The 21360-nt window shown below is 51.1% G+C and overlaps 6 protein-coding genes across 6 annotated transcripts; 3 read left to right on the forward strand and 3 right to left on the reverse strand.

Moving 5' to 3' along the window:
* Positions 1 to 1614: 1614 nt before the first annotated feature.
* MRS44_017768 (uncharacterized protein) lies at positions 1615 to 4073 on the forward strand (the record flags this gene model as incomplete). Its single annotated transcript, XM_065615665.1, has 6 exons — positions 1615 to 1710; positions 1928 to 2011; positions 2078 to 2155; positions 2496 to 2700; positions 3455 to 3735; positions 3828 to 4073. 6 exons carry the CDS (start codon positions 1615 to 1617, stop codon positions 4071 to 4073), a joined length of 990 nt encoding a protein of 329 aa, XP_065471737.1.
* A 1616-nt stretch (positions 4074 to 5689) lies between these two features.
* On the reverse strand, positions 5690 to 6123 carry MRS44_017769 (uncharacterized protein; the record flags this gene model as incomplete). The annotated part of the gene is made up of 2 exons (XM_065615666.1): positions 5690 to 5813; positions 5873 to 6123. The coding sequence occupies 2 exons, from the start codon at positions 6121 to 6123 to the stop codon at positions 5690 to 5692; spliced, it is 375 nt and encodes a 124-aa protein (XP_065471738.1).
* A 2127-nt stretch (positions 6124 to 8250) lies between these two features.
* Positions 8251 to 9034, forward strand: MRS44_017770 (uncharacterized protein; the record flags this gene model as incomplete). The annotated part of the gene is made up of 3 exons (XM_065615667.1): positions 8251 to 8646; positions 8782 to 8964; positions 9020 to 9034. The coding sequence occupies 3 exons, from the start codon at positions 8251 to 8253 to the stop codon at positions 9032 to 9034; spliced, it is 594 nt and encodes a 197-aa protein (XP_065471739.1).
* Positions 9035 to 12412: 3378 nt separating this feature from the next.
* Positions 12413 to 14643, forward strand: MRS44_017771 (uncharacterized protein; the record flags this gene model as incomplete). Its single annotated transcript, XM_065615668.1, has 4 exons — positions 12413 to 13470; positions 13534 to 13913; positions 13966 to 14356; positions 14409 to 14643. 4 exons carry the CDS (start codon positions 12413 to 12415, stop codon positions 14641 to 14643), a joined length of 2064 nt encoding a protein of 687 aa, XP_065471740.1.
* Positions 14644 to 15014: 371 nt separating this feature from the next.
* Positions 15015 to 15884, reverse strand: MRS44_017772 (uncharacterized protein; the record flags this gene model as incomplete). The annotated part of the gene is made up of 2 exons (XM_065615669.1): positions 15015 to 15624; positions 15679 to 15884. The coding sequence occupies 2 exons, from the start codon at positions 15882 to 15884 to the stop codon at positions 15015 to 15017; spliced, it is 816 nt and encodes a 271-aa protein (XP_065471741.1).
* A 2250-nt stretch (positions 15885 to 18134) lies between these two features.
* On the reverse strand, positions 18135 to 19886 carry MRS44_017773 (uncharacterized protein; the record flags this gene model as incomplete). Its single annotated transcript, XM_065615670.1, has 2 exons — positions 18135 to 19250; positions 19641 to 19886. 2 exons carry the CDS (start codon positions 19884 to 19886, stop codon positions 18135 to 18137), a joined length of 1362 nt encoding a protein of 453 aa, XP_065471742.1.
* Between the last annotated feature and the right edge of the window lie 1474 nt (positions 19887 to 21360).

Genomic DNA, 21360 nt, shown 5'->3' on the forward strand with positions numbered 1-21360 from the left:
TGACTCGATCTGGCCTCACCAATTAGCGATTCTCTTACCAGACTTGATAAGGACATCAAACAAGCGCAGATGAAGAAGTCATTTGCCGACGTCCGCCTGCCAAGACGCGAGTGGTGGGTCCACCCCGGAGGTTGGACAACGATTTTGTCCTTTTCGGCCACCAGCGTACTGGCTGTGCTTCAATACCCTTCCAATCCTCCCCGAATGCTTTCGGATCTCCTTTGCCTCAGTAATACCGTCCAGGAGTCAAGGAACTTGTCTGAGGGCTTAGATCAATCGATCCCATCCAAGAGTAAGTGAACTCGTCCGAGGGCCTATATCAACCAAATTACCGATCTCATCCAGGAATCAATGGATTCGTCTGAGGGTGTCGCATAACATCCATGTGACCGGATGTAGCTTTACTATCCGGTTTCACATCTGGCCTGTCGCATAATCCTAACGAAATGAACTTATATAGCTATGCCCGAACACATGGCTGTTCGGTTTCTTTTGTTCTATAGATAATTCTCATCAATCGACTGGTGTCACCAATGATCCCTGCGGAACCAATTGTCTGGCACAGGGCTTAGAGCAACCGATCTTATATATTTTTTTTTTTTTTTTTGCAGAGAGAGGACGGTGGGAGCTTATCGAGGCGAACTGGTTGGGGGAGTCGCGAATCGCCGTTCCAGCACGGCGGCTTTTCTAGACAAGTAGACGGAGGGCCGTTTTTGTCGGTCGTCTGAGAGGAAGATACACCGTTCGCTGATGTCCAATATACACCGCCCCAGAAGGACCGAGTGAAGCTTTTGGCCTCATCCAGACTTGCCTATCCTGATATGATATTTGATATGATAAAATAACCCTGATATCCGGATAAAACGTTCTCCTGATATGATGTCAGCTTATGGAGAGAGCAGCGATGATGTCAAACTAGCAGAGTTAGCAGCACTAGAGAAGAAGATATAATAACACGCAGATATGCTAAAGGGCAATATTTTATTCGATTCTAATTTAACCATCGTCTAAGAACATTGGCCGGATTCCGTCGATGTCAGTGCCGGTCCTGTAAGTCTACAATGAGTTGTACAGTAGGCCGAAGAGCGAACATTGGACCGCTGGAGGGCATATCTAATTTTGCACGTATGACATTATTTACAGAAGCTTACGCATTACATGTTCACACGATCGGTTCGTGCTGGTTAGTCTGGCTTCTTTGGCCAGTTAGATGGACATACACGACGAGAATTCACGTTCAGTGGCATATGGAAATGCTAGAAAATGTAAAACAAAAAAAAAAAAAAAACTCTTGGCCTCGTTTATTAGGCAAGAGAAAAAAAAACAGTAGCCTCGGAGGGCGATGCCCGGTCCCCTACGGCGTAAATGTAGTACCAGCCTCGGAGGGCGATGCCCAGTCCCCTCCTGTTGTACGAAAGTGTTGTACCAGCCTCGGAGGGCGATGCCCAGTCCCCTCCTGTTGTACGTTGTATCAGCCTCGGAGGGCGATGCCCAGTCCCCTCCTGTTATACTAAAATGTTGTACCAGCCTCGGAGGGCGATGCCCAGTCCCCTACGGCGTAAATGTAGTACCAGCCTCGGAGGGCGATGCCCAGTCCCCTCCTGTTATACTAAAATGTCGTACCAGCCTCGGAGGGCGATGCCCAGTCCCCTCCTGTTGTACGAAAGTGTTGTACCAGCCTCGGAGGGCGATGCCCAGTCCCCTCCTGTTGTACGTTGTATCAGCCTCGGAGGGCGATGCCCAGTCCCCTCCTGTTATACTAAAATGTTGTACCAGCCTCGGAGGGCGATGCCCAGTCCCCTACGGCGTAAATGTAGTACCAGCCTCGGAGGGCGATGCCCAGTCCCCTACTGTTATACTAAAATGTTGTACCAGCCTCGGAGGGCGATGCCCAGTCCCCTACTGTTATACTAAAATGTTGTACCAGCCTCGGAGGGCGATGCCCAGTCCCCTACTGTTGTACGAAAGTGTTGTACCAGCCTCGGAGGGCGATGCCCAGTCCCCTCCTGTTGTACGTTGTATCAGCCTCGGAGGGCGATGCCCAGTCCCCTCCTGTTATACGTAAATGTTGTACCAGCCTCGGAGGGCGATGCCCAGTCCCCTCCTGTTGTACGTTGTACCAGCCTCGGAGGGCGATGCCCAGTCCCCTCCTGTTGTACGTTGTATCAGCCTCGGAGGGCGATGCCCAGTCCCCTCCTGTTATACTAAAATGTTGTACCAGCCTCGGAGGGCGATGCCCAGTCCCCTACGGCGTAAATGTAGTACCAGCCTCGGAGGGCGATGCCCAGTCCCCTACTGTTATACTAAAATGTTGTACCAGCCTCGGAGGGCGATGCCCAGTCCCCTACTGTTGTACGAAAGTGTTGTACCAGCCTCGGAGGGCGATGCCCAGTCCCCTCCTGTTATACGTAAATGTTGTACCAGCCTCGGAGGGCGAGGCCCAGTCCCCTACGGCTTGAGAGCATTGCTCCGAGTCCTGTGACTCTCCGAACCAGCAACCATGTTGCTGCCCCGTTGTTCTTCCAGCTCGCCTCATTGGCGGCTGCGTGGGACCTCGCGTCATTGCGGCCTTGGCTTGCGCCTCACCCGCTCCCGCTTCGTCCACCCAGGCATGCCTAGGTCTCGACCTTGTCCACACATCTCGATTGCCATTGAATGGGTCAGTGACTTGGGGCGTGCCTCAGTTTTGGGCCATTCGAGGTTCGTGATGCCGGACAAAGCCTTCCAACGCGTTCCTGCTTTACCCCGCAGGGAAAGTTCTGCAGGAATGCGTTGAGAGAAAAGAGGAAAGAAGATTCGGAGGCAGTACGGGGGAGTGGGGGAGATATTTAATTACATTCATGACGCCAAGAGGAGACGGAGGGAAAAGGGCCAAATCGGCCGCCAATTTTCTGGCCTAGCGCGATCTTCTGGCCAAGTGCGCAGAACGTCCCAAACGCGCCAAACGTCCCAAACGTCCCAAACGTCCCAAACGTCCCAAACATCCCAAATGAGCCCAACATTCCCCGTCTTCGGGAGTGGGAGGAAAAAGCGCCAAGTCGGCCGCCAATTTTCTGAACGAGCGGACCCACCATTAGCGTCTTCAATGGGGGTGGCCGGAAGAAGCGCTCGACGTCGGCAAATGACTTCAGCACCGCATTTGTCCGTGTTTTGACCAAAATTTTCAGCAGCGGGCGAGTGGATACTCACGGCGGAAATTTACGTTTTCTCCCCGAAGCACATGCACGCCATCCCAACACCCTGGCATCAATTTTCGACGCTTTCCCTACCACAAGAGGATCGACTGAGAGAGCGAGCGGGCAGGTTGAAAGCAGCTTATCACGTGATGAAACGTCCTTGCGCAAGAGCGAATCACTTTTGGATGCTACTTGAGGGAGCGATGGCTGCTGGGAAATGGCGGCTAAAACCGAGTAGGAATAGAACCTGAACCTGAACCTGAACCTACTTGAGGGAGCCTATATCGTTGTTCGCGTTCTTGAGGTATCTCAACCTAACACCTACACAACGCAGCTTGAGCCCTCCTTTGACAACGTTTCGCCTATGGCTTCCACGCAGGATCTCGAGCTGCAGCTGCAGCAGCTTCAAGAGCAACAACAGCTTATCTTGCAACAGCAAGAGCAGCTTTTTTGCGGCTCCAAGGGCAGCTTTCTCAGCAACACCGGGAGCTCCGTCACCAGCTCCTTCAGCAGCTCACAGGCACCCCTCCAAGGACCGCCTCGCGGCGGGATCTCCAACGTGCGTCAAAGACAAAACGCAATGTATCGATTCATGTGCTTCGATCAGTCGGGTGGAACGATCAGCAGATAGCTACACATCTTTGCCTACAGCTATGGCAAGTTCAACGCGTACCGGTACCTACTACAATCCATGATACACCTCACCATCCCTCTGGCCGCCCTCCCCTACCTATGGAGGCCCAAGTGGAAGAATCAATCAAGTTCGAATTTGCCTCTAAGAGACTAAGAGAGGTTGGCGGATGGCTTACTGGCGGTTATCACAGGAACGAGGTTGGGACTGCTCGGTCGATGCTGTCACCGGTGGCCTACGACGGGCCGGCTTGGCGAGACACATAGCATGCCGGAAGCCTCCGATCACAGAGCCAGCGCAGCAAAAGACACTCGCCTTTGCTACGCACTGCCTCGTCTGAATCCTTAGCGATTGGAAAGTTTTTCCTTGGCCTAATGAGACCCGGGCTACCGAGGAAGGCATACACGTACATAGTTCACGCACAGAACCCGGCGGAGAGCCCGCTCCAACCTGTAGTATTAGATAGCTTCAGCGGAAGAAGTGATGGGAGTTCTGGGGCGACTTTTCTGGGCTCTCAGGCAAGGGCCCTGGGGTCTACTGGAAGAAGGATCGGGGCTTGATAGGAAACTACTAGCTGTATTGAATATACCGTTGCGATATACCAGGGGTGGCATCATCTTCATCCGCATCAGTAGCCCTTCTCGCAATCACGTCAAATACTGGTTGGTCGAATTCTTGTTGCTGAAGTGCCAGGAGATGAAGAGGGACGGTCAATCAATCAAGGTGCTAAGACATCTTGGCCTGCACACGATCAATGCCATGCCTCGGAAGACGAGGGCCATCCTTCTTCATACCATTAAATCTTCAAAAGTCTACTCTCCTAAAGTCGTTTCTGGTTTTAGTGAAGCAGTGACAGCCCAAACAAAACCAAGTCGACGCCTAGGTAAACTCATTTGATGTTCCACGTAATGAGTGATCAAAAAATGGAGGCAAAGAAGGAAAAGACAATTCAAGCATCCAGACATCGCCACCAAAACACCTATTTCCCTTTATCTGTAGCTCCATTTGAACTGATGCTTACCCCATCCTAGGAAGTGGAGAGAGCCCACTCTGAAACCGCGAGGCACCGAGGTAACCCTACCACGAATCTACTCGATGAAATAGGGTATCCTACCCTGGATAGGCTACGTCACTTGGAGGTCCTTGTCTTAGAACGTGCCACCGACACGACACGAGACATCGATATCGATTCCTCGACTACATGAACAAAAAACGCAAAAAAAAAAAAAAAAAGAGAGAAACCCTCTGTTGGCCACACCATCATGATATCTGACTCTCATATGGTCTTTAGCAACGAGGTTCGTTGCCTTTAATGGACATCTCGACAGGGTCCATTGTTGCATGTTCTCCCGTCACGGAGTGACGCACTTGGTCTTGTTCTCCTTGCAATAGAGTCTCGGCCGTCTGAAAAAGGGGCAGCAAGATGTTCTCAACTAAATTATTCGGCAGTTCTCGTGCTCTACAAACGTTCAGCGTCTCAATATATTCCCTTTGAGATGAAAGATATCACTCACTCCTCGCGCATTGTCGAAACCCTGCAGGCAACCATGTCAGAAAAAAGGCAAAGCAGAAGTTCAAGGTCGATACTTACTGCTGTGCTACTTCCCTCATTCTATCCAACTCAAACGTCAGCAGGAGCGGCGACCCGGGGAAGGGGGAGGAAGGAGCCGAAGACTACTACGTACTGCTGAACCAATTCCCTCGTTCTGCCCGGTAAAATGGTTAGCATATAGAGGCAAGAAAGCGAGATCACTCGACCTATCCAAGTACTGACGTTTTGTCTATGTCATGAATTCTAAAGACATGAAGTGTCAGCGCACGATACGTCAAAGTGAAGCTAAGGCCAATCCAGAGGGGAAGGGTTTTTTTTTTGTTGGGAGAATCACTGTTTGCTTTGTACCCTGGCAATCTCAATAATCTGGTTCATGCGCTGCTCCAGCTCCGGATGATTCTGACACGCATTCTCCTCGCCGTAGTCGCCGACAAAACCGTCGCCATAGTTGCCTCTACGATTTGTTCAGCTCGTGCATATCAGAGAGGCTCTCTATGCTGGTATAACACGAACCTTTCATCTTGATAGCCGGGACCTTCGTCTCCTGCTGGCTGGTAAGCTGGAGACTGCGGATCAAGCCGGGCAACTGTCCTTTGCCTCAGAAGAGTCGACTGGGGTGGGCCCGCAAACTGTCGGTGCTGTCGGTGACGAGACCAAACATTGGGTCTGCATAGCCTCCGGGCTATCCGATACTGGGTCGTGGTGTATGGTTGCGCACGAGAGACATGGGCCCTATGGCGATGTCTTCGCGGAGGATATTTCATGATGAGACGCGCAGTGGAAATTGGGAATGAAAACGATGATTAGAGAGAGCGGACATGAGAAACTGCGGGTGAAATTCTTCGATCATCAAAGGTGCTCGCCTGAAACGCTAACGATGGCAGCGACCAACAGGTGCAACAAGGGGTAACCGCCGAGGTCCAGCCCGATGGGAAATGGTTCTTGGCAGGCTCGAACAGCTGTTTGTCTCGTAGTGTTCTACATACCACTCAAAAGGAGCAGATTGTGACTCGTACATCGGCGCGGAACCTGCCATTGTGGGTAAAACAAGGTGCGAGCCTTTTGTCCATCAACTGCCTGATATTCTGCCCATGCATCATTCCATTACCTGCTCATCTCTGTTGCTCAGATCCAAAAGGCAAGAAACGGCCACTACTGTTCCCGGGGCAGCCGGGGCGGGTACTAGTCAGTGCCAGGCCGGCCGTCCGTTGCGCGCCGGCCGATGATTGCCACGTTGAAAAGAGGCCAATTGATGGTCCTGCCGCGGGGCTCGTCTGGTGCGCCCCGAGTGGAGAGGTGCTGAAATTAGAGTGGATCCAATAGAAGCTAGAGCCACTTCGAGTGCGACAAGCGGGCCTGATCATCACGTCGGGAATCAGCTGCAATAATGTTAAATGTGGCTACGAAATGACAAATCGATGCAGATGGCCCGATAATATTGAAGTTGATAGGTCACCTAGATACGAGGCCGATCGGAGGGACAGAGGGCAAAGGGCACGGAAATTGCCTCTTGTTTCCCCACTGAAGAAAGTAATCACCCTTTGTCAAAGCGCCGAAAAAGGGATCGGGTACGACTCGTTTCCTCGCTCAGTCGTTTCCTCACTTACTCGTTTACGGATACAGGAACGGATCTTTGCCGCAGATGTTTCGGGACCGTTGAGTGACATACCGCCCCGCTGATCCGTGCGGGCTCTGCAAGGGTCCAATTCAGTAGTCATTCCTGCATATCCATACGTAGTACCTGCACGACATGTTCCGCACGCCATAGCTGCATGTAATACCTGCATGATCGCGCCGTCATGCTACTTGCTCCCATGGCGGAAAATTTCCCCAGATGTTCCAGTAGCTTGACCGCGGGGTCAAAAATGTACGATACCAAAATGCAAGCCCTGAAACCGCCCAAACCACGCGGCGCTACGAGTCTGATCCTCTCAAATGAAGCCCCTATAGGTCATTGAGCGGTTGAAAAGGGCGCTCTGTGCGTGACGGAGTTGGGGAGTTGGAGGGGCTGAACGCAAATGGCCAAATTCTAGCGCGAAGCGCAGGGCTGGGCTTCCGTGGCTGAATTCGCATCTCCGGACGGTTCCAGATCCCGTTCACAGTGGAAGACGACATGGTTCACAGCATGGCCAGAGACGCTAGACGTCCGAATCAATGATGCGGATGGGTCGTTTGTAGGGGAAGGGCTTCCTAAGCGTGGAATGCAACAGCCGAATGAGTTCTTCACATAGCTCATCCAGCAGTGCATCTTTCAGCTGGTTTATCCACGCTTAAACCAGCCAAAATGCCAAATGAGCCAATTGCGAGAAACCTGCAATCCAGAAGCCGTTGTAAAACTTGTCAAGTCTGTAAAACCTACTGCGCCCTCAAACCGACCAATTTTGGCTTATCGGCCTACTAGGGTGTCCGATCATGCACGTATCGAACGTGGTTAACATTCCTGGAAAGCTCACTGTCGGATGTTTGTCCCGCCTGCTGTCAGCCTTGGCGCGGCTCGATGGACGGTGGCTGAAATTGACCTCATGTAGCCAAACCAGAACGTCGCACGCACCATTTCGGCCGTAATGTAATGCGTCCCGATCCCTGCGCACTGCAGGCGTCTACGTGACAACAAAACCCACCGCCCTTGCTGGTTTCGGTAAGGATGTGCGCGCTTCATACAATGGGATCCATTGCACGCCCATTACGGTAGATTTCGGTCTTGTTGTCCCACGAGAAAAAAAAAAAAGTCCGTTCGAGTGAAGCGCTTGTGGTCAAAAACGGCTGCCCTTGTAGTATGTATATCTGCGGCCGATCACGACTTGTCCATCAAGGCAGAATGCCACTTTTGTCCACGATTTAATCATTTACATGCATTGCAGTTTTGTCGAAAATCCCCACGTCGCGACACCATGAACGCTCAGGACCAGGCAGACAACCTTCACGCTTCCTCTTTTGGCCCTACCCCCAGTCTCAATGACTTCGACCCTACCAACCATACAGTTCGGGAGCGGCCTGAAGACCTCAACCAGCACGATTTGGATTTGCGGAAGAACCAAGATAAGCTATCCCCATCTAAGTCGGGGAGGAACTGTCTTCGGCCAGTCTACGCCCGAAAGTCTGGCTCAAGGAGGAACCGTCTTCGGCTAGCCTACGCCCTAAAGTCGAGTAAGAGCCTTTTGTCAAGGGCCATCGACCGAAGGAGGGATGGGAAAACTTCCTCCGTTGCACGCTTTTGGGACTTGAATAGCCAGTCTTGGGTGGGCACAAGATCCATTGCTGAAAACAATCCCGATGCAAATGCCAAGGTATATATTTTATTTTATTTTGCTTTATTTTGATTTGTTGTTATTATTATTATTATTTTTTTTTTTTTTTAAAAAAAAAAAAAAAAACCTAGTTGTCATCCATCTTTTCTAGAGCAAATACTGAGAAGGCTTCAGAGCTTCCCCTGCCAGGCAGAACTCACTCCGAAAAGCGGTCGCACTCTTAAGAACAGAGCCCGCAAGCTCGGGCGCATGTGTGGCGTTCCTTATCTCGTATTCTACTACAGTCCCTCCACGCGGTGCTGGACTGGTCAGGCTTACGTGCCTTCGAACCAACCCACCCCGGACTGGAATTGCGTTGTAAGCTTGTTTGAGATCAAAATCTGACTCCGGTTGAAGCTAATAAGGACGATAGCTTGACACTATTTGAGGTTACGACTTATTTGCGGAAGGATGGCCAGAAGCCAAGGTTGGCCGGCTCCTGCTGTTGACTCCTTCTTGTTCTTCGTTCTCCCTTCTCGTCTCTATATCTGAAGAGGCGAGGCCAAGATACTAGATCTGCTGATCCTGCAACAGGTCTGTAACGCTGTTCAGACAATTCTTGTATCATCGTGAGACATCTTCCCTTGAGGTGGCTGCCTATGTAACAACATCATGCATGCCGCTTCTCCAACAATATCCGGATAGGGTAGAGGGAAATATTCTTTAAAAAGAAAAAGAAAAAGAAAAAAAAAACTAATAAAAAGTTTTTAAATAAAACAAAAATAAATAAAAATAAAAAAGACTACTGAATAGAGACGAACCGAAACGGCGAGCCCCAAGCCCATTGCTGACTTTGTTTCCTTCTTCTTTTCATCCGCCCCATACTATATTCTCCCTCAAACATCGTGTGGCTGACCTGCCTGGGACTTTTGGTGGCTCAACGTCTAATTCGGTAACCCAAGTATTGTCTGTGAACTTGAGGTTGTTTACATAACGCCATGATGACCTGACCGCAGGCGGCTAGAGATCAAATGCCTACCCTACGACATAGGCTGTTGGGACGCAGGGTAGTCAGCCTATTGGCTCGCTCCACCAGGAAACCACGCCAAGAGAGCACTATGGTCGTCCTCTGGCAGATCCAGTGAGCACCCGCCTCCCCCATTCCTGTGGGTAGACGTGGGCAAAAAAGCCGAAGCCAGCAAAAGTCCTCCACTCTTTGGAGGTGCTCGATGACGCCCATAATTGGCTTCACTATCCAAACTCGATGTCGTCGCAGAGACTAGGCAGAAGAAATGATATGACGCAGCGTGATCGGTAGTATGCACATGGTGTAGGACAAATTCACGCAGTAGAACTTGAATTCGTAGTTATCTCACTACATCAATATCGGAGAAATTGTGGGCAATCAAGCCTCATCCTCATTCTATCTTCCCCTCGTAGTTGTGTGTGATTTGGAGTTTTACCTACCCTACAGTTGGCACTCTACCATTTTGTGCCTCCATTTAGGTCTGGAAAAGTGTATCCTTCCCCGCAGCTGTTAGCGGATTGCTAGCGGACGGGGATTTTTCTGGCTACCCGACCATGCTTTTTGCCTTTGAGAAACCATCGGGGCCTTAACGGGCACGGACAAAAAGACTTTAGGAGAGCTCGTCTCGCCGGACGTCGCGACTGCCTTTAGAACCAAGACAGATCGGGAGTATCGGAAGGCGCGCAAGGCCCTCCAAACAACGACGGCTAGTCGCAGATGCTTTTCTCCCTGACGGCAAGCTGCACGCCAGGCTTGGATTCCTTCCATGTGCCTGCTCGTTCGCTCCTCCTGTGGCAGGGAAGACATCCAAAAAAGATCCAGAGCGATAGGGTAGCGCGTCGGCGCTTCGGGGAGAAAACGTAAATTTCCCGCCACGAGTATCCATCGACCTGCTGAAAATTTCGGTCAAAAAAAGGACGCTAAGGTCATTTGCCGACGCCCAGCACTTCTTCTGGTCACCTCCATTGAAGACGCAAATGGCGGGTCCGCTCGTTCAGAAAATTGGCGGCCGATTTGGCACTTTTCCCTCCCACTCCCGAAGACGGGGAATGTTGGGCTCATTTGGGACGTTTTGCGCACTCGACCGGAAGGTCGCGCTAGGCCAGAAAATTGGTGGCCGATTTTGGCCCTTTTCCCTCCGTCTCCCCTTGGCGTCATGAATGTGATTTGAGTATCTCCCCCATCCCCCCGCACTGCCTCCGAATCTTCTTTCCCCTTTACTCTCAACGCGTTCCTGCAGGACTTTCCCTGCGAGGAAAAGCAGGAACGCGTTGGAAGACCTTGTGCTGCGTCACGAACCTTGAATGGCCCAAAACTGAGGCCCCGACCCAAGTCACTGACCCATTCAACGGCAATCGAGATGTGTGGACAAGGTCGAGACCTGGGCATGCCTGGATGAGGCGCAAGCCAAGACGGCGATCACGTGGGATCCCACTTGCAGCCGCCAGTGAGGCGAGCTGAAAGAACGGGGCAGCAACGATGTTGCTGGTTCGGATGGAGCCACAGGACTCGGAGCAATGCTCTCAAAGGCAAAGGCTACGATCGCACATAAGCCAACGGACTGGGCAATGCTCTCCGAGGTTACGATCACCTTTCACGAGTCACAGAACTCCTCTGAAAGGCCCAAAATACTTCATATTTAGTTTTTTTCCAGCTGGCACTCATACGTTAATGGCCTGATCATCCATCACCAGCTGGTTTTTTTTCCCCAGACAGTTGCTGTATAGACAGCTTTCCTGCTTTTTCATAGGCCTTAAGTTTTTTCTCTCTCTCTCTTTTCTCTCTCTTAACTTCCGTTCCTATCATTTTCACATGTGACCAAATGTGAATTCTTGCTGTGTCTTTCTACCCTATCGAGCCAATGGCTAGAACGCATAGTCCCTAACTCGCTCCTTTTTAAAACTTGCCGCACATGTCAAATTTCCTAAACTTCGACTTCTCGGCCTATGAGCGTAGCCGACGGCGTGACCGATCATGGATTCATGGGCCAACCTTGGCGACGGCGGAACTTGGCCAAAGTCCCTGGGAAACTCATTTTCGATGTTGGTCTTGCCCACTGTCAGCCTTTGCGCGCGCCTTAGAAGGCTGGTCGCTGAAGCTGGCCTCTCGTTGTCAAAGCGGCGCACCGCACGTATCATTTTAGCTGCATGAGTGGCGTTAGTAACGTGGGAGCAGGTGAGGAGCCGTCGGGTGGCGGTAGCTCTTGGACTTGATGTGTCGAGAGTGTGCGAACACATGCTTCCGGCGAGGCCTCGTCACTCTTGAGAACGCAGACGCGTAAAAGAGCCGGAGCAAGGCACCATGGTCTAAGATAGGCATATTCAAACATCATGTTATCCAGGCCATGGAGGCAGCCCATGAAGTTTGTTAGGTGACGATCAAGATAATTGAGGAAAGCGGACAGACAACCCACGGACCTGGTTGGATATGCGAAGGCGTAAGGCTATAGAGATATCGCAGTAACGGACCCTCTATTCCCATGCCCCCATCATCCGTCCACTGAGACTAACCTCGTACAGTAGGACAAGCAGAAGCTTGGTCCCGAAACTTGGCCCCGAAACTTGGCACTTTTCACTCGGTGGTAAGATGGCTTCTGACTGCCATTTGCTTACACCGTAACATCAAATAGCACTCAAAATAGGCATCTCACACGTCATGTCACATCTCGTTCATCAAATAAGTATTCCAGCAGCTCTTAACTCTACCCCCTCTAGGCATTTGTGACTCTTCTACGGTGTTGTGGGCACGGAGCTTGGCTGCTTGGCCTGCTATTAGGGCCTTGGGTATTCTGAACCTACAATGAGGCAAGTCACTAAGGATGGTCTTCCTTGGGCTGACCCACACAAGACGGATGGCCAGGGACCCGCTTCGGAAGGCGAAGCTGGCGAACTCCGCCCAGGCATACTGCAAGCCAGAATGCGATTGAGCCCTCACTATATATATCAGTGCAACTCTTGCCTTGGCTTTCGCTCAAACCTGCCATCATCACACACCAACGTTTTCTTTTATCCACCTCCACAAGATACCTACGATAAACCAACTACACATCGTTCAGCACAACACCACCCGATGGCGGAGAGCAAACAGCCCTGCTTGGAAGGCCCGGATCGAGGCGAGAAAGCCGCCGCACAGAGTCTCATTGGGGCTTACGATGCCGATATTGCAGCTCGAAGCTCCGGCAACCCCTTGAGCGCGGTGAACCTTTCTAATGCAAGTCCCAGCTCTATAGAAGAGTATGACGAACTGCGCAAAGAGGTTTTATTCCGTGAGAGGGCGCTGGATTTTGATTACAGCTGCCAGCAGGAGGCTACGTCGCGTGAGCGGCTTGCTGATGCCATCATCCGAAGGCTGAAAGCCCAGGACGATGCCAATGTCTACGGGAAAGCTCCACCTAGGACGGGCTATGGGGGCCAACTTCACCCTAGGTTTGCCGGCGACCATTTCCTGTCCAACAGGGAGCTTATTGATCGAACGGAGTTATTCAAAGTCGCTCAGCGCATGCCCAAGGGCAGTCACTTGCACATCCACTTCAATGCTTGCCTGCAGCCTGACGTGCTGTTGGGCATCGCCAAGGGCATGGACCGCATGTTCATCATGAGCAATCTGCCCCTCGTTCCGGACAACGGCTACGAGAACTTTGGTCGGTGCGAGATCCAATTCCAGATCATGAACCCGGAAAGAGAATGTCCGGGCGATTTGTTCTCCGCTACATACACTCCTTGGCAGACCATGAGGTTTCAAGAGTTCAGGGACCGGTTTGGCCAACATTATAACAAGACCACGGCCGATGGCTGGTTACAGAATAAGCTCATGTTCCACGAAGAAGAGGCGCACAATCACCTGCAGACAGCATCCGGGTAAGTTCTGTGCTGCCTTTCCAGTGTGGGTTTCCAGGAAGCGAAAAAACTGATACCGTCCAGGGCATGGGAAAAGTTCAACGGGCGAACGAGAATGATGAAGGGATTATTTAACTACGAGACGGCCTACAAAGCATACACAAGGCGATTACTCGAGGACTTGCTGGAGGACAACATCATCTATGCTGAGATCCGACCCAACTTCATGATGAGCAACCAGCTATGGAAGGATGACGGTTCCGAGCGCATCGACAATGAGGGCATCATGAAGCTCATCATCAAAGAGGTGGAGAGCTTCCAGGCGAAAGTGAAGCGCGAAGGCAAGTTCTTTGGCGGCCTCAAGGTTATTTACTGCACGCCCCGGTCATTCAGTCCCGATCAAATTAGGGAAGCCCTTGACGAATGCCTTACGTTCAAGAAGAAGTGGCCACGGTGGATCGCGGGTGAGCAAATAGATACCCACGCGCAAGGGCTGAAACGCTGACTCCAGGATAGGCTTCGACCTCGTCGGCGAAGAGTCCAAGGGGCGGCCCATCAAGGACTTTGTTCCAGAGCTCATTGCGTTCCAGGAGAAGTGTGCGGATCAGAACGTGGAGATCCCATTCCTCTTTCACTGCGGCGAGACCTTGGACATGGGCTCGGATACCGACGGTAACCTGGTCGACGCGCTGCTCCTCAAGTCGAAGCGAATCGGCCATGGTTTTGCGCTCGCAAAGCACCCGTACATTATGCAGCTCATGAAGGAACGAGGCATCTGCCTAGAGCTGTGTCCCATCTCCAACGAGATCCTTGGGCTCACCCCGCGTGTCAGTGGCCATGCGATGTATCAACTGCTGGCCAACAACGTTCACTGCACCATCAGCTCAGATAACGGGACGCTATTTCGGTAAGCCACTGCTGGCAAGTTTCTGTCTCTGAATTTACTGACAGGTATCCAGGTCGACTCTATCACACGACTTTTACCAGGTTATGGTAGGCAAGGCTGATATGGGGCTGTTCGGCTGGAAGCAGTTTATCCAATGGAGCCTGCAGCACGCCTACCTCGATGGCGCCGAACACGACCGCATTTATCGTCAGTGGGAGCAACTGTGGGATAAATTTATCAGGTGGGTGATTAAGGAGTACGGCAATGCATCCTCGAGAAATGGATCAAGCCAGGTAGAGGGCATTTGATTCACCTGATGCCCAGCGTTCGAGGAAAGACCCGATCCCGCAGGGAACGAGACTCGGTTACGATGAGTTCTGTATTATTTAAGTAGCTAGGGGCTGCAAAGCAGGTTGGTAGATTTTGTCTGAAAGAAAGAAAGGCTTTCAACAGCGATGAAGTTGCTATATACACTCTAATGTGTCTAATATGGTGCATTACATGGTGTGACTTGCACAACACAGAATGTGGTCTATGTAGGTCTTGAAGACGTAGCTACTTCCAACACACTGTGCCGCCTTATCGTCTGATTATGTTCACTAGCAGCAAGATATACGTGCCAAATAGAGAGGGAGCTGTATATACGACTAAAGTGAGTGGAAAACAAAGGAAGCCCCGGCTAGTTGCGTACAGTAATTCCTAGTTGCTGTAATATATCTTGCACTGAAGGCACATCTGGCCTGTCCTCCTGTGCTGCCACCAGGCTCGCGTATACCATTTTCAGTTCTTTGTGCCTAGCCCATCTGCCTTCCCTCCTCTTCAAGTACCCTGAGCAACACCTCGAATGAGGTGGGTACGACTGGGGGAAATGATAGTGATAGAATTGCCGGTCGTCGTTGTTTGTGCTGCATTCAGCAAAGTTGAATAGGCCGGGCAGGTCGAGGGCCTTCGCATAGTCTTTCGAGACCATCGTTATTCCCCATTCCTGGAACGTCACCGCAACGGCACATTCAGCCCTGACAGACGAGGCAAATTGATGCTCAATTTCAGTCCTATGCAAAGCGCATGATTCGGGAAACACGTTCCAGAAGACTTGCAAGCGGCTTAGGCCACAGAACTTGGAAAGAGCAGACAACCTCTTCGCCGTCGATGTGTCGTAGTAAGACAAAACGAGCTCTATATCTTTGAACAGTGCTGTGTTGTATGAATTTGCAAATGACTCGAAGACCTTGGCCGAATCGAAACAAAGCCTTACTGGCGTTTTAATAATGCCGGCGTTTAGATTTTCTCTACAAAACAGTGTCAGAACTGCCGAAACAAAAAAGGGACCTCCCTCGACCTACATAACTGTGCATGCCTTTCCGAAACACTTCGAATCTGCCACGTTGGAGGGGTTTTGGTGACAGGTGACGAAGCACAATGACTTCTCGCCAAACATGTCCGTTGCTGTTGATTTGACGTGTACCACCACGGGCTCGGGCACCGCGCCTTGGTCGGTCTTGCGTAGCGCCATTTCCGGTGCATCATCCATGGCTGGCCAAACGGTCATTGTGGAAGCAAAGATTGGAGAAAAGCTTTCTTAGACTGTCGGCGGGCAAAAGGTGTAGATCTCTCTAGGAAGCTGACTAATTGCTGGGTCATCTTGGCCTAAATTGGTATAGTGCATGCTAGTAAAATCTCATCACGTGATGAGCTTATTTCAACGACATCAGAGGCCGGCTAAGAAAGAAGAGAAATTTGAGTCTGGTGTTCGAGTATCGAATCATGCGATCGCAGAGCTCAAATGGGACCGAAATGTGAGGTAGAAAGTTGATGGAACATGCGGAACGTACTAAGTGAACAAACAAAACAGATACCGAGGCAATAAAGGCCAAAATGGGCCAGAATGGGCCAGAAAGTATGAGTTGTTGAAATGGGCTCCGCTCGCTGAGCAGGGGAGAGGAGAACCCCCCCCCCCGAAAAAAAAAAAAAAAAAAAAAAAAAGGTAAAAAAAGACGCAAAAGCGAAAGTCAGACCGGGCTGGCCGATCTCTACTTTCTGCTCGACATCAACATCGGCTTGAGACCCGAAAATTTCAACGGCAATCTTAGCCGTAACCTTTAGAGCCCACTCTGTTCAAGCTCCGCCTTGGTTACTAGGTAGCCAAAATGGCACAAAGAGTTCGTAGGCCTAACGCTTGCCGAAGCAATTTTCCGTTTGCCGAGGCTAAAAATCACCCATGCCTTCGGTGCCAAGACGCGAGAGGGCAGTAGGCTTGATTAGACTGAATGATGGGGAACAATTCCGCCAAATTTCTTTCTACGTCTCCACCCCTCATTAAACAAAGCTCCATCAACCTCCACTCGCTGAATCCGTGCGTGCAGATTGAGGTTACATGCTACGTACTAAGTACGATGAAAACGGACATTATGCTAGTGATCAGCGGCCATCATCACTCGCATGAAAAGACGGTGCATCCCCATCATGTGGGCGGTTTTTGCGCACGGCCCAAAGTCAATGTAACTGCGGGTGCGCACCGTGCTTGAAGAAATGGATATTGGCTTTCAAAAGCAAGCTTCTGTTGGTCGCTACGTGGTGTCAGATAATGCGTACGGTACGAGATTGGCGGCCGAAGGAGACGAGCACGGTTGCCAACGCAAAACACTTGTTCCCGACTTCTCGACCCGGCCTATCAAAGCCCTGAGTCCCATCTTTTCGGAAAAGCCGCTCCTTCTGGCTGATCGCTGGCGGGATGAAAGGGGAGAAGTGGGCCGCTAAGTCATTCGAGGTACGGAGTACTCGAGTGGCTAAGCCGAGCTATTCTCGGCATCATCGGAAAGGCGGGCCTCGGTTACGATATCAATTCCCTAGAGTATCACGAAACCCCCATTAGAATAGCATATCGGCTCATGTTTTCGTTTGACTTTTGGTCCCATGCCTTCATTTTCATTACCGACCAGGATGAATCGAGATATGGACCGTGCGTGGGACATCGTAGTGGAACCCCAGTGCCTCTGACATTTTTGCAAGGGGTGAGGGGGGTTGCAGCTTGCTCAGCACGTATGAACTCGGGCGCGACGACTCGACCGCCGCCCCGGAAGCATTGGAAATGTGAAGAGTAGTGTTGCTGCCCGGGGGGGGGGGGGGCGGATAAAGATATCGGCGACAGAGCAGTAACGCAGGACCGAGCATCTGCGACAACGGAGAAGTAGCTGGAATGGCGCAACATTGCTCTCCTCGGCGCACGAAGGAGATGCACAACACGGATGCAGGTGGCGAATAAGACAAACGAAGTTGAGGAATCTTTCGTTCATTGTTAAAGTGGAAGGCGCCGTCGAATGGGGAAAATCATGCACGCAAATTACAGGTTATGTAGGCAGCAATCAAGTCTCGATTGGGACAGAAAGAATGAGTGCGAGTCAGAACGCAAGGACATACGGCCCCGATTTGGGGATAATGCTTTAATTGCTGAGGATATAATGTTGAACACTTGGAGAGACATGCCTTGAGGAGTAAGGTCAAGCAAGGCAGCCAAAAGGGGTTGTAAGAAGAGAGAGGTAGGACTTTTAGCTGGTACAAGCCCAATTGCCGCAACTTTATCCTACATAACCTTCCTAGCGTGTTGTTCGGCCTTAGGAGGCTCTTCTGACACCTTGCAGGCTGTTCGGGGTGCGTTGTTTGTTCACTGGTGTAGGGTCGGAGCCAATCGGCTATATTATCTAGCAGATGAAACTGGTCGAAGAGCATGTTGAAGATTTGTATGATGCTGAAACCTGAACTGGAGGAGCCCAATTCTCCTGACCAAGGGCTTGATCGCTGCCTACGTCTGTTGCGCATCTCGTCTCAGCACCTTCAACCACGCCGATACCTGCTTGTTGACCTCGGCAGGTGATTCCCATAGAGCCCAGTGGGATGCTTCGACCTCCCCACGAGTCAAGTCCTCAAAGTATTGGTCCATCCCATCCGACATGCTTGGTGGTAATTCTTCGTCCCTCGTAGCAGCGAGAAAGAGCGCTGGCATAGAAAACTTGATTGGCTTTAGCAAGAGTTGCAACTCGTCGAAATAATTGTGCGCGTGTGTGCGATACCAGTTGAGAGGGCCCTTCAGCCTAGGTTCTCCCTTTCGAAAATACTTGGAAGTGTAATGGTCCAGATCATCGTCCGAGATGAGTCGGGATTGGCCTAGTGTAGGGAGATTGCCAAAGAGGACGCCCTCTGTGACGCTGAATCCGACCTCACCCTCAGGGCTGGTCCCTCCAAACATGGCATTGAGAAATTGTCGAACCTTCTCTTCGTCCCTTATCTCGTCTTCGATCTCTGTACCCCTAAACTGGACCTGGTACCTCGAGCTTACCAGACTTTTGTTGCGAGCGGCATCGTCTGGTGAAAGAAAGACCGACGAAGGCGGAATGAAAGGGTTGCCAACGCTGAAGACGCCCTGAACAAGACTCGGAAACCACATGGCAGTGCGCCAGACCACGGCGCCACCCAGGTCATGTCCACCAAGGATGATTTTCTTGTCTTTGGCAATCACTTTTGCCAGCTCTTTGATGTCCTCGGCAATGCTCTTCAACGCATACTGGCTCGGCTGGTCGGGTGCAGCAGTATCGCCGAAGCCGAGCAAGTCCGGCGCCACGACCTGATAGCCCAGTGATGCGAAATGCGGAATCTGGTATCGCCAGCCGAAGCCCAGATCTGGAAATCCGTGGATGAGGAAGATTGTTGCAAGGGGCTCTGTTTCCGGATCTGCCCGCAGATAGTGGTATGTTTTGCCGCGGATAGAAGCTGTGTCCGACGTGACCCTCGGGTCGTTAGCCTCTAGCTTGTCAAACTCCATTTTGCCTAGATCAAGGGCCTGGTGGTGTTGAGGCTGACCTGGTTGACAGTTGGAAAGACGGTGAAAGGGAATATCTTGGGCGGGACGGGAAATGGGATGCTGAAGATTGTGTTTAACAATGGTAGTTCTGACCTGAATCTGATGCAGTAGAGGATGATTTATAAACCAGTACTTAATATGACGTATTAGGACTCTGGGCCGATTTTTGCTTTCGAGAATGTGTGTGACAAAGAAGGGATGAAGCTCTGCATGCATGCATTGGAGTCGATTAGTAGCCTCGACATGGCGCAGCCGAAAGAGGTAACAACACTTAGCGGGGCGTACCTAAGTGAACGAGGACGCGAGGGATAAAAGTCAATTTTAGCCATGATACCACAAAAGTGTCCTCTTTATCCTGTCATGTAGCCTTGGAAGCATCCAAAATCATCCTGCGCCTTCTGTAGTTGGATTTTCAGCTGGGTCACCCGACATGTGGATCTCTACGTCTACTTGGCGGGTCATGAAAGTTGACGATCGGGCGAATAACACTGTAATGCAAGGCACATCGACACCAAACGTGCTATGGAAATCTGGTTCATGGGTAAAAAGCACCGACGCGGGGGGCGGTATTCGGCGCCAGTTGGTTGACATGAAGGCGTGGCTTCGAAGAATAGTCTCGTCGACTCTGTCTCGTAAAAGGATAACATGACGCCCATCGTCACTGTAAGAAATTTCAGGCTCCTGTTTTCCATTCATTTTGGCCTCACTTGAATCATTCTTATCCGGCACTATCATCCGAACGAGAGACCAGAAGAAAGCAGCCCACGGCATCGCCATGCGGCAAACTTGATCCGGTTACGTCGACGATATAATGCCACTCTCCTAGGCTCGGTTGTCGTTGGCAAACCCGGGAATGGTTTCGTTGTACGTAACTCAAGGCGAACGGCCCCTTTCATTATCCCTACTAAGTAATATTCATGCCCCATCGTTCAGTCTCGACACGAAGCCATGCGAATCCAGCGTAATGCAGCTGCCGTACCGTAGAATAAAATCACTGCTTTGATCCCATGTTCCCCGATATCGTCTTCTGGAAGCAATCAAAAGATGCTTTCCAAAACAGTTGACTGCTCCGCGCATCGCGCCGTGAACTTATCATCGGTTTCACTGTTTCGAGCCCATTGACACTCATCACGTCGATGATGTCCACTGCTATGGTTGAGTTACAGGATCGAGGGGTGCCGCAGGGTTCAGGACTTACTATGATTAGAGGCAATGACTTCATGTGACCTGTGGAATATTTCTGGCCCATGACTGCGCGTCAAGTCTTTCATCACACGTTTCGGTATGTCTTCAGGCCAATACATCCAATATACTCGAGCAAAGACATGGTACGGGTCAGCAGCCCTAATCTCCAGTATATAGGCAATCCAGTCTCTCTCGGGCCTCTTCGGATCCCTGACAGCGTGCTCTGTCGGGCTATCCTGGCTCGCCAACCGGTTTGCCACCCTGACAAAATCTCCCAGCCTGAATCGAGTGCCCCGAACTGCGCTTACCGATTAGCTAATTGTACGGCGTGTGGAAATCGGGTGACGTCTCTCACAGAGGAAACATCTGTAGCTCTGCAACCCGGACCACTGCGCGGCGGGCAGTACGCGGTAACGGTAAGAGACTTTTGAACTGGAGAAGGGAAATGGTTGTCGCTTAGTGACTTCAGCGCCCACGCTGCTGGAGCCCGTTCGTGTCTTTCGCTTGCGCTTTGAGGGCAGGGGCTCGTTGCATTGAACGACCCTAAATTGGTACTCTTCTTCCGGAAGTTTCGCCATTTGAAGTACGTTGCAAAGGAGCCCGCTACTCGAGTCGACGCAGGTGTCGCGGAGCGTGGAATGAGCGAATGGAAGATGATGAACAAAAGTTAATGACCCGGATGCTTTCCAGAGTAAGCGCGAAAAACCTAGTTAGCAAAGATTTTATAAGTAACTAGATAATTTGTGGGGCTTTTCGTTACTCGGCTAAGCCGACATCCGGGGCCTCATTTCGATACTGCGTGAACGAATCTGGCCATGGGCAAAGTGGGCCCCAAGTTGCTCATGCCCCTGAACCAACGCCACTTGTGATCGATTTTCGCCGTGGATTCCTCAAAGCAAACATAAAGGCTACACGTATTGACTGCTGCTCACCCAAAAATGAAATAAAATAAAATAACTTAAAATAAAACAAATATTGACACCCG

The sequence above is a fragment of the Fusarium solani genome (assembly GCF_023522795.1).
Source record: "Fusarium solani strain SB1 chromosome Unknown bctg00000014, whole genome shotgun sequence".
NCBI classification, from domain to species: domain Eukaryota; kingdom Fungi; phylum Ascomycota; class Sordariomycetes; order Hypocreales; family Nectriaceae; genus Fusarium; species Fusarium solani.